A 12635-nucleotide genomic window follows, 5' to 3' on the forward strand; every position below is an offset into this window, starting at 1 on the left:
TGGACGATCCAGAGCCCAGGCTGCCCATTCTGTTGCCTTGACCCACCTGACCCATTGAGTCCTCAGGGACTCAATGCTGGGGATGGGGGGCTCTGCATCCTCCCAGACTTTCCAAAAAACGCCCAGGTTGCGTGGAGAACATGCCCAAGACATTTCTATCCATTTATTAAGCCGCCTACGTAAAGTGAAGGAGGAGGCGTAATAAAAGAAGACTGACTCCAAAGGAAATCTCAACATCCAAACTATGTTGTGGCAGGCAAGAGTAGCTAAGCTGGCTTGCTTTGTGTTGCGCCCACCGAAAGTGCCCCCCCCCTCCCTATCTAACCCTTTAGTGGGAATCTATTGTTGTCTTTGGCCATTGTGTATCATTTGCAGAATAAAAGGAATCACATTTGTTGAATTGGATGTTGACTGGCCAGGTTCGGGTGAGGGTTTTGGGGTGGGTTTTTTTAGTCCTTTGTTTAATAAATAATGATAATTAATAATAATAATAATAATTTATTAGATTTGTATGCCGCCCCTCTCCAAGGACTCGGAGCAGCTCTTGATTGGTGAATTTATACACGGGGCGGCTCACAACAATGGTAAACAATATATAACAAATCCAATAATTAAAACTTAGTCTAAAAACCCGTATCATTAAAATAATCACGCAACCCAATCATACCATACATAAATTCTATTAGCAAAGGGATATATCAATTACCCCATGCCCGGCGACATAGGTTGGTTGCGAAAGGCGAGGAGGGTGGGGGCAGTTCTAATCTCCGGGGGGGGAGTTGATTCCAGAGGGCCGGGGCCACCACAGAGAAGGCTCTTCCCCTGGGCCCCACCAGATGACATTGTTTTGTCAACGGGACCCGAAGAAGGCCAACTCTGTGGGACTTAATCGGCCGCTGGGATAAAACAAAACAAAAATGGCTCTTAATGTCACAAGTTTGTTTTTGTCTTTTTGAACTATAAATAATCTTATTGATTCAGAGCCAATACAAGTATACAAGACGCCAGAAACGTGGGACATTTGGTTTCTCTTTGGGCTCTTCCCTCCAAGAGACCCAACCCCGAGGAGCAGACGTCCGGAGCCCTTGGGGGCAATCTCGGGGGGCGTCCTTGTCTGGCATCCCACCACTTTTAGCTTTTTTAAACCCCCCCCCCTTTATTATATTCTAATGTGTCTTTTTCTTTGATCTCTATTTTTCTCCATCTTTTTTTGTTGTATTAGTTTTTAGGCTTGTAAATTGTAATCTTTAATAAATTTATCATTCCCGTCCAACCATTTTTCACCTTTTTTCCCACTTCGAGCAATTTGCCAAGTGGTGTAAGCATATTCATCCAAATACTGTGTGATGGAAAATACTCCATTCCTGTTTATTTTGTTGTAATATCTGGGTTTCAAGTGTGCTCCTTTATAAGGCCAACAAGCTGGCATTTTCCAAACAGCACGCGTGATATTTGCCACAATCCAGAGACCTCATAGCGCCCCCTAGAGATGACACACAAACGTGCACCTTTAACCTCTCCGTGGGCTGCTTCCCGCAGGCGTCCTTCTCCCCTGCCCGTCCCCACAAGAGTTTTCCTTCTGATTTTCCCTGCCTGCCGCCGAGGGCGGAACCTGCTCTGGCCCAGCTCCCAGATTTCAGCTCTTTGCCCCCTTCTCCCTCCTGGGAGAGCCTTCTGCGGAAAGAGGCATGTGAGGACCAGCCTGCCTTCCCAGCACTCGGCCACTCCGTCCAGCTGGCCGAAGGATGGGGCTGGAGCTCTACCTGGACCTTCTGTCCCAGCCCTGCCGGGCCATCTACATCTTTGCCAAAAAGAACCACATCCCCTTCGAGATGAAAAACGTGGAGGTGTTCAAAGGTGAGGAGAGCCCCCCCCAAGGGGACTCAGGCAGGGACCCTTCTCAGCTTTGGGGGAGAGGATGGAGATGGGGCTCTTCCTCGAGGGGGGGGAACCCATTGCGCTCTCTGGGCGAGGGCTGGATGGGCCCAGCCTTCTCCGATAGCTTCCAGGGGGGCCATCAAAAACAGGAGGGGGCTCTCCCGCATGGTGAAGGCTGGGAGGGGGCCAACGGGAGAGAAGGCCTTGCACTGGAAACCTCCCCTGACGCTGGGGTCTTCCCTCTTGCCAGATTCCATCCTGGGGGCCAAGGTGCCCGGCGCAGAGGCGGAAGGGGGGGCAACACCCCCGTCAGGTAAGAAGAGATTTAGACGCATGGGAAACCAAGGCAGGATCTGCTTGTGCAAGAGAGGGGAAGGATTTCCTGTAATTTGGCACTCCCTGGTTATTTTCCTCCAAATGGGTGGAATGAATTTCTGTTTGGCTCCGGGCAGAACCATGAACTACGACACCTCTTGACTTGGCAGCAGAGGAAGAGGAGAAGCAGGCCGTTCACTTTCAGAGTAGCCGCTGGCCATCTGCTCCCCAGGTGCGATATTGCCAGGGCTCTTCTCTTGCCAAGTTGCCTTAGCGGTCAGGATCTTCCCACCAACAGCTGTTGAGATTATCTGCCGCCAGTTTTCCACCTTTGGGGCTTCAGGTGTGCCCGGCGTGCCCTGACAAAGCCAGGACGATGCACTCGGGAAAAGAGGGAGGGGCGTGTAAATAAGTTCCTGCCCCCAACGATTTCGCTCTAATCTCTCCTGCAGCCATGCCAAGTTCCCTGTTTGCTGTGTAAATACAGCTTGAAAGGGTCCAAAGGGCCATTTGGGGTTGCAAAAAGAGCCTTTTTTCCTGCACCCTGACTGGACAGGGCTCCCCCTCAGATAAGATAAAAGACCTGGCTCTTGTACTTTGGCTCTAGGGCTGCTGGGTCTCTTACTCAGCCCACGGTCCGGTCCGTAGCTCATCCCTGTCCAGGGCACGTGGGATCTCTTGCGACTTGGCAGCTTAGAAAAGGATCTTTATCCTATTTGCATTGCTACTGTTGTTTGTGGAGCGATTAGAAGTGCACAGAAATAAATAAACGAAAGGGATCCTCAATCTGAGTATTGCATTGGCAGTTCTGTGTTAGCAAAAACTAACAAACTAAGAGAAGGATTTAGGGGTCGTGATTTCTGACAGTCTCAAAATGAGTGAACAGTGCGGTGAGGAGGTAGGGAAAGCAAGTAGAATGTTTGGCTGCATAGCTAGAGGTATAACAAGCAGGAAGAGGGATATTGTGATCCCGCTGTATAGAGCGCTGGCGAGACCACATTTGGAATAATACTGTGTTCAGTTCTGGAGACCTCACCTACAAAAAGATATTGATAAAATTGAACGGGTCCAAAGACGGGCTACAAAAAGGGTGGAAGGTCTTAAGCATAAAACTTATCAGGAAAGACTGAATGAACTCTACCTATATAGTCTGGAAGACAGAAGGGAAAGGGGGGACATGATCGAAACATTTAAATATGTTAAAGGGTTAAATAAGGTTCAGGGGGGAGTGTTTTAAATAGGAAAGTGAACAGAAGGGGGCACAATAGGAGGTTAGTTGGGGAAAAGATCAGAAGCAACATAAGAAAATATTATTTTACTGAAAGAGTAGTAGATGCTTGGAACAAACTTCCAGCAAACTTCCAAACTTGGAACAAACTGTGGTTGGTAAATCCACAGTAACTGAATTTAAACATGCCTGGGATAAACATAGCCATCCTAAGATAAAATACAGGAAATAGTGTAAGGGCAGACTAGATGAACCATGAGGTCTTTTTCTGCCGTCAGTCTTCTATGGTTGTGAACCCCAACATTCGTTATTCATTTTCCAAAGTAAACCTTCCTCACACCTCACTCCTTCCATCTTGCTTACCTGCACTTTAAGGTCAGCTTGAGCCCTGCATACCTGGAGATTGTTCTGTGTGTAGATAAGTCCACCAATCAAGAGCCGCTCCGAGTCCTCGGAGAGGGGCGGCATACAAATCTAATATATTATTATTATTATTATTATTATTATTATTATTATTATTATTATTATTATTATCATCATCATTATTATCATTATTATCATTATTATCATTATTATCATTATTATCAATACAACACAGCAAACGAGATCACTATGCTGGATTTCGTATTTCATCACCAGTCGGGCGCTTGCCAAGAACCTAGGACTGCGTGATGTAGCGGCGAATTATGTTTGCCGATCCCAGTAAAGCGGCCTTTTGCAATTGACAGATGGAGATTTTGTCAATTCCAATGGTTTTCAAATGTCCGCTGAGATCCTTTGGCACTGCGCCCAGCGTGCCAAGTACCACTGGGACCACTTTCACTGGCTTATGCCAGAGTCGTTGCAGCTCGATTTTTAGATATTATTATTATTATTATTATTATTATTATTATTATTATTATTATTATAAACATAGAAGACTGACGGCAGAAAAAGACCTCATGGTCCATCTAGTCTGCCCTTATACTATTTCCTGTGTTTTATCTTAGGATGGATATATGTTTATCCCAGGCATGTTTAAATTCAGTTACTGTGGATTTACCAACCATGTCTGCTGGAAGTTTGTTCCAAGGATCTACTACTCTTTCAGTGAAATAATATTTTCTCACGTTGCTTTTGATCTTTCCCCCAATTGATCTTTCCCCCATATTATTATTATTATTATTATTATTATTATTATTATTATTATTACTATTATTACTATTATTACTATTATTATCTGGGGAAAAACAGAATTATATTTACAGGGTATTTTTAATAAGAAAGTCAAAAAAGAAATAAGATATTTGATTATTCATATCCTGAGAGCTGCAAGGATAGTATAGGCTCAACAATTGAAATCTGATAAATACCGGAAGAAGGGATGGTAGTTGAGGCTCAGCCCTCTCCCCTCTCAAGAGACTTCGGATCGTGCAGAATGCGTCCGTGAGAGCAATCATAGGTTTCCCTAGATATGCCCATGTCTCACAGCTTTCAAGGACTGTTATCTGTGTGTGAACTAATTTGCTCAGTTTGTGCACAGCTAAATTTTAGATAAACTGTGTTTCTGTTTATTTTATAACAGTGTGTGTGTTTGAATTTACATTTCTGACTTAATTGGGGCTCGTAACGTGAAGCCCGGCATAACAATGTCCCTCATATCCTAGACATAAATTGTAAATGTCTACCCTCTAAACAACACTACAGGGCTCTCCACTCCAGACATTCATTCATTCATTCGGTTCGGTTCGGTTCGGTTCGGTTCGGTTTGATTTGATTTGATTTGTATGCTGCCCCTCTCCGAAGACTCGGGGCGGCTAACAACAATATTAAAAGACAATGTAAACAAATCTAATATTAAAAACAATCTTAAAACCCCCAATTTAAAGAACCACTCATACATACAAGCATACCATGTATAAATTCTATAAGCCTAGGGGGAAGGGAAATTTCAATTCCCCCATGCCTGACGACAGAGATGGGTTTTAAGGAGCTTGCGAAAGGCAAGGAGGGTGGGGGCAACTCTGATATCTGGGGGGAGCTGGTTCCAGAGGGTCAGGGCCTCCATGGAGAAGGCTCTTCTCCTGGGTCCCGCCAAACAACATTGTTTAGTCGACGGGACCCGGAGAAAGCCAACTCTGTGGGACCTAACCAGTCGCTGGGATTCGTGCGGCAGAAGGCGGTCCCGGAGATATTCTGGTCCGATGCCATGAAGGGCTTTATAGGTCATAACCAACACTTTAAATTGTGACCGGAAATTGACCAGCAACCAATGCAGACTGCGGAGTGTTGGTGTAACATGGGCATACCTGGGGAAGCCCATAATTGCTCTCGCAGCTGCATTCTGCACGATCTGAAGTTTCCGAACATTTTTCAAAGGTAGCCCCATGTAGAGAGCATAGCCAGGAACTAAGGAGAGTGGGGCTTCTCTGCTTTTAGCATCTCTCATGGTGGTATCTCTGCTTTGATTTCAAGGATCGCCGTGCAAGGACAGCATAAGAGTGAAGAAAGTCCCTGTCTTGAAGGACGAGACCTTCGTCTTGGCAGAAAGGTAAGGAGAGTGTCCCCCACACCCGTTTCTCCTTCTCTAAAGCCAAGTTCGGAGCGAACGGTCAGAGGCCCAGCAGGGAACAAGGAAGCTGGGAGCATTGACAGGTTTGAGGTCAGGGGACACAATGGAGCTAATGACATTAATTCTGGAAGTCTCATTTTATTCATCCCAGATGACACCAGATAACAAGGTATTCATTCCTGGGTTTGATTGAACAGTGGGAGGAGGGTCAGAAATGGAGCAGAACCGGCATAGCTCTCTCTCTCTGGTACCTTATTTTATATGGAAATGTTCTGGAGAACTTCAGTAGACCAGATGGACAATTGAAAACCCAGAAAACTTTTGCTTATCTCAGTTGTTTCACCTTTAACCTGTTGCTTTATGATTTATATTAATATTATTTCCTGATTGCTTATTTGACCCCTATGACAATCATTTTGTACCTCCTGATTCTTGACAAATGTGTCTTGTCTTTTTGTGTATACTGAGAGAACAGGCACCAATCCCAAATTGTGATTGTGGCACACAAATTGTGTGTCCAATCACGCTTGGCCAATAAAGAATTCTATTCGACTCTACTCTATTCTACTCTACTCTACTCTATTCTATTCTTTGACAATCTACATTCTGAAATGTTCTTATTTATTTATTATTTATTTATTTATTCATTTGTCCAATACACAAATACATAAGAAGAAAAATAGACATGTAGTAATATATATAAGGGTAGAGTGAACTTAGAGGAGAGGATATATGAAAGAAAGAAAATATATATGATAAGTGAGAGAAAGGAAAGACAATTGGACAGGGGACGAAAGGCACACCAGTGCACTTATGTACGCCCCTTACTGGCCTCTTAGGAACCTGGAGAGGTCAATGGTGGAGAGTCTAAGGGAGAAATGTTGGGGGTTAGGGGTTGACACAATTGAGTCCGGCAATGAGTTCCACGCTTCGATAACTCGATTGTTGAAATCATATTTTTTACAGTGAGGTTTGGAGCGGTTCGTATTAAGTTTGAATCTGTTGCGTGCTCTTGTGTTGTTGCGGTTGAAGCTGAAGTAGTCATTGACCGGTAGGACGTTGCAGCATATGATCTTGTGGGCAATACTCATATCGTGTTTTAGGCGCCGTAGTTCTAGGCTTTCTAGGCCCAGGATTGTTAGTCTATTTTCGTAGGATATTCTGTTTCGTAGGATATTCTGCAGAAACTAATTCCTGCCTTCCTTTTTGATCTGCTGTTGCCCCTTGATTTCCATGAATCTGTGGTCAGCACGGCCATCCTTTTGTATCTGAGTCGCAAGTACAACACCCCAGATCACTGGTACCCATCTGACCTGCAGAAACGAGCAAAGGTGGATGAATACCTATCGTGGCATCAGGCTAACATCAGATCCAATGCACCCAAGACAATGTGGATTAAGGTGAGAATCTGAACAGCTTTTAAGATTTAATTGGATTTGCATGCCGCCAATCTCCGGGGACTCAGGGCGGCTCACAGCATATACAAAAAACAGACAGACAATAATAAGCAATCCAATTAATAGTACATTTAAAACAATTCTTTTAAAAAATTCTAATTTAAAAAGCTATCATAACCATTCATTCGACAATCATACTAAGAACATTCATTGGTCAGGGGGGAGATCTAATGACCCCAGGCCTGGCGGCAAAGACGAGTTTTTAAACTCTTTCGGAAGGCGAGGAGGGTGGAGGCAGTGCGAACCTCCGGGGGGAGCTGATTCCAGAAGGCCGGGGCCCACACAGAGAAGGCTCTTCCCCCGGGTCCCACCAGACGACATTGTTTAGTCGACGGGACCCGGAGAAGGCCAACTCTCTACATGGGGCTACCTTTGAAAAGTGTTCGGAAACTTCAGATCGTGCAGAATGCAGCCGCGAGAGCCATCGTGGGGCTCCCTAGATTCGCCCACGTTTCTGCAACACTCCGTGGCCTGCATTGGCTGCCGGTCAGTTTCCGATCACAATTCAAAGTGTTGGTAATGACCTTTAAAGCCCTACATGGCATTGGACCAGAATACCTCCAGAACTGCCTTCTACCGCATGAATCCCAGCGGCCGATAAGGTCCCACAGAGTTGGCCTTCTCCGGGTCCCGTCGACCAATGTCGTTTGGCGGGCCCCAGGGGAAGAGCCTTCTCTGTGGCGGCCCCGGCCCTCTGGAATCAACTCCCCCCAGAGATTAGAACGGCCCCCATCCTCCTTATCTTTCACAAATTACTCAAGACCCACCTATATCGCCAGGCATGAGGGGAACTGAGACACCCTCCCCCAGGCTTTTATATTTTATGTTTGGTATGTATGTGTTGTATGGTTTTAATTGCTGGGTTTTTATATATGTTATATGTTTTTAATATTAGATTTGTTTCACTGTTATATTGTTTCTATTATTATTGTGAGCCGCCCCGAGTGGCGGCATACAAATCTAATAAATAAGTAAATAAATAAATAAGTAAATAAATAAGTAAATAAGTAAGTAAATAAATAAATAATAAATAAATAAGTAAGTAAGTAAGTAAGTAAGTAAGTAAGTAAGTAAGTAAGTAAGTAAATAAATAAATAAATAAATAAATAAATCGTGTGGCAGAAAATGTTCCCGATGGATTGGTTGCTTTTGCTACTATTAGGGAGGGAAAACATTTAAAAGCACCAGTTGTACAGCTACTCCTGAAGGTGATTGTTTCTTCTCGAGGTAACAAGAACAAAGATTCCTTTTCTTGCTTAAAAGAGGAAAGAATCCGGAGGGAGTGTCCATCCACCTACTAGGTAGATTTTGGCTGTAATTCAATTACAGGAAGGAGCAATGTTTACTTTCCTAAGTCAAAGCAAACACAGCAAGTGAGGTGTGCATGTCTGGCCCAGAAAGTAGAACCACCTGGGAGGAGGGTAAGGCCTTTTCTTTTTTTGGGGGGGGGGGGGAAGGAGAACAGGTGTGTCCATGTCAGGTGAAGGCCAAGAGCTTCCCTTTAATAGGTCTCCCCCACGAAGGCTCCTTGCCAGATGACAGGTGGACATTTCAAGAGGGGAGTTTTGGTATGTTTGGACCTATATGAAGTAGAGGAAAGATATTTTTTGATGTATTTAACGAGTATTTGGACTTTTAAAACCCGCCCTTTGCATTGCGTTTGGCGGGACCCAGGGGAAGAGCCTTCTCTGTGGCGGCCCCGACCCTTTGGAACCAACTCCCCCCAGATATCAGAGTTGCCCCCACCCTCCTAGCCTTTCATAAGCTCCTTAAAACCCACCTCTGTCGTCAGGCGTGGGGGAATTGACACTTTCCCTCCCCCTAGGTATGCTAGTATGTATGATTGGTTTCTAAATTGGGGTTTTTTAAATTAACTTAAATATTAGATTTGTTTACATTGCATTATTATTGCTGTGGGCCGCCCCGAGTCTGCGGAGAGGGGCGGCATACAAATCTGATTAATAAATAAATAAATAAATTAAACAGTCATTCTATAACGTTTCTCAGCTGGAACTACATGGGATATCATACCAGTTTCTTTAATAGAGTACAGGAGACGAGAAAATCCATCTATTTCAAATTGAATGCTAACTTGAATTTTATTTATTTATTTATTTATTTATTCTTGCAAAACAATCAACTTTTGGGAAACCTGGGGAATTCTGCTCCATGTTATGTCAAATTCATCTTTTCTTTTTTTTAAGATTCTTTCTAACTTCTCATGTTCATATATAGTTTAATTTTATAATCTTTAATTTTCAGAAATAGTTTGTTTTTTTAAATCAATGTTTGAACTACAGTAATCCCTCGTTTTTCGCAGGGGAAGTGTTCCAAGACCACCTGTGAAAAATGAATTTCTGTGAAGTAGAGGAAAGATATTTTTTGATGTATTTAATGAGTATTTGGACTTTTATTAAAACCCACCCTTTGCATTAAACAGTCATTCTATAATGTTTCCCAGCTGGAACTGCATGGGATATCCTACCAGTTTCTTTAATAGAGTACAGGAGTTCTGTAGAAGAATTTTATGAATTTTTAATGGATTTAAAATTTTCAATAGATTTAATGGAATTAAGCCCCCTTTGAAAACCCATGAAGTAGCGAATCCGCAAAAGATGAACCCCAAAGTAGCGAGGGATGACTGTATTTCCAAATGTTTGTTTATTTATTTATTTTATTTTTATTTATTTATTGTTTAAAGGGACCATGCAGGTCATCAAGTCCAACCCCCTGCCTGAGCAGGAAATCCTAAAGCACCCCAGCCAAGTGACAGTCCAATCTCCTCTTGAAAGTGTCCAGAGTTGGGGAGTTCACAATCTCCGCAGGCAGGCTGTTCTATTGGTTGATCGCTCTGACCGTCAGGAAGTTCTTCCTTATTTCCAGGTTGAATCTCTCCTTGGTCAGCTTCCAGCTGTTGTTCCTCATCCGGCCCTCTGGTGCTCTGGAGAATAGAGTGACCCCCTCCTCTCTGTGGCAGGTATATCTGTATACAGGTGTATCTGTATCTGGTCGTCCTTTTCTCTAGGCTATCCATGCCCAGTTCCTGCAATCTCTCTTCAAGTCCCCTAATCATTTTGGTTTCTGACGTGGAACTTGCGGCTGTTTGTGGGATCGGTCTCCTCCCCACCCAGGGGAGACTAAAGAGCCATCGGTTGCTAAACGGAGCAGGCAGCAGGAGGCCCGTTTGATCCCTTCCCTGCTCATTGGTGGACCTGTCCCCTCCCTCTGGCGCAGGTGCTGATCCCGCTCTTCACGGGCCAGCCGCTCCCGGCCGAGAAGCTGCAGGAGGTGATGGACGGGCTGGCCACAGCGCTGAATCAGTTCGAGGGCCGGTTCCTGCAGGACAAGCCCTTTCTGGTGGGCAGCGATGTCTCTCTCGCGGACCTGGTGGCCATTGTGGACCTCATGCAGGTGACCCTCCCCTGCCCCTGGGGGCCCTCCAGCGCCTCGGCCAAAGCCCCCCCCAGAAGCCGTGGGGAGGCAAAGGGGGGGACAGGGACCAGCCAATGAGATGCAGGCCAATGAAGAGGAGGGCTGTGGGGTAGGTGGCAGGGGGCTTCCAGCCAGACCAGACTAGGAAATCCAAGGGCGGCCTGATAGGACCCTCTTTTATTGGAAGGGCAGGGGAGCAGAAACTGGGGGGGGGTCTGAATAAGCCTCCCACTCCCGCCCACCTTTGCCTTCATGGCGTCCAGGGAGGCTCCGAGACTCTTACCCGGATTGCAACCTTAGTCTGGTTTTCTAGTCCTCACCTCCGGCCACAGCTGACCCCTTGACCAGAGGGGTCTCCTGCTCCCACTGCAGGGAGGAAGGTCTGGATCAGAGCAAGCCCAGCCCTGAAGGGGGCCAGGAGGGAGGGGAGCAGAGGCAGGATATTGGGGGGGGGGGTTTTCTCAGGCTAGAGACCCAACGGACAGAGGGGGCCCCTTCCCCGCCCTCCCCCATCGTCTGCTGGCTGCTCTAAGGCCGCCCTTTGCCCACCTCCTCCCTCCCTTCCTCCCGTTTCTCCAGCCGGTGGGTGTCGGGTGTGACATTTTCAAGGACCGGCCCCGGCTGGCCGCATGGCTCCAGAGGACGGAAGAGGCGATCGGGAAGGAGCTCTTCCTGCAAGCCCACGAACTGATCCTGAACATCGGCCAACTGAGCTCCATCCAGATCGACCCACAGCTGAAGGAACAGCTGGCCCCTGTCCTGCTCAAGATGATGAAATGAGTAAAGGGGTTTCCAAAGAGAGGAGAGTCCCCGTCTCTTCCTTCAGATTCTCCCTGCAGGGGGGCTCTCCTGGCTACAGCCCCCCCCCCTTGGACACCCGGCAGCCGTCCGTCCCACGAGCTCTGTGGCTGTGCTGAAGTCACCTGGGTCCCTAGAGACTGGCCCCCCTCGGCCCCCCAGGAGCAGCTGCCAGGTCCCCAGACCCTCTGCCCCTCGAGCCCCCTCCAGGAACCCATGCACAGTTGAGCAGTGGGTGGAAAGGACGCGATCCCCCCACCTCCTCTGCCCAAAGGAAGTAAGGGGGCAGGGGGAGCTGAGAGGCTCAGGGAGGCCTGTGCCCCACCCAAGGGGCCCCAGGGTTTCCTTTTGTGGGGCCTCTAACCCTCACCTGCTCTCTCTCGGCTCCACTCCTGGCCGAGGATGATGGGGCCTGGAGCCCTCCTGCCCCCCTGGGCCTGCCTAGGCTCTGCTCAGCCAGGTCACTAAAGGCCAAGCCGTCCTGGAGACCGAGTCCACTTCCGCCTACCCCCATTGCCAATTCTAGCCTGGCAGCAGCTTTGGGGTCCACGTAGCCGCCTTTGGAGGGGGGTGACCGAATAATCCCTGTTATTTCCGCCCTGCGTCTTTGGAGATGAGTGGCATACAAGTCTAATAAATTGCTATTAATTATTATTTATTTATTTATTTCTGTCTGTCTCTACTTGGAGAAGCAGCCGGGCATGGCAGTCAAGGCCCTAGGCTGGGGGGGGGCTGGGAGCCGGGGCAAACTGGGTGACCCTGGGCCAGCCACCCTCCGTCCTTGGGTCAGCCTTGAGGGCAGGGCCGAGACCCCCAGTCACACGTTTTCCCCCTGACCGGAAGGGGCGGGGGGAGGGTGCAGGCAGTCCTCAATGTACGACAGGTCATTTAGTGACCATTCAAAGTTGCAACGCCACTGAGAAAAAAGGATCACTTTTCACACAACCGCTGCAGGATCCCTTTGATCATGTGATCG

The 12635-nt window shown here is 46.9% G+C and overlaps 1 protein-coding gene across 1 annotated transcript; it reads left to right on the top strand.

The window, feature by feature from the left end:
* Positions 1 to 1575: 1575 nt before the first annotated feature.
* On the top strand, positions 1576 to 12313 carry LOC139173046 (glutathione S-transferase theta-1-like). Its single transcript, XM_070762501.1, has 6 exons — positions 1576 to 1857; positions 2129 to 2191; positions 5876 to 5951; positions 7222 to 7372; positions 10664 to 10840; positions 11441 to 12313. The coding sequence occupies exons 1-6, from the start codon at positions 1746 to 1748 to the stop codon at positions 11639 to 11641; spliced, it is 780 nt and encodes a 259-aa protein (XP_070618602.1). The 5' UTR covers positions 1576 to 1745; the 3' UTR covers positions 11642 to 12313.
* The last annotated feature ends 322 nt before the right edge of the window (positions 12314 to 12635 follow it).

Source organism: Erythrolamprus reginae, chromosome 10, assembly GCF_031021105.1.
Source record: "Erythrolamprus reginae isolate rEryReg1 chromosome 10, rEryReg1.hap1, whole genome shotgun sequence".
Taxonomy (NCBI): Eukaryota; Metazoa; Chordata; class Lepidosauria; order Squamata; family Dipsadidae; genus Erythrolamprus; species Erythrolamprus reginae.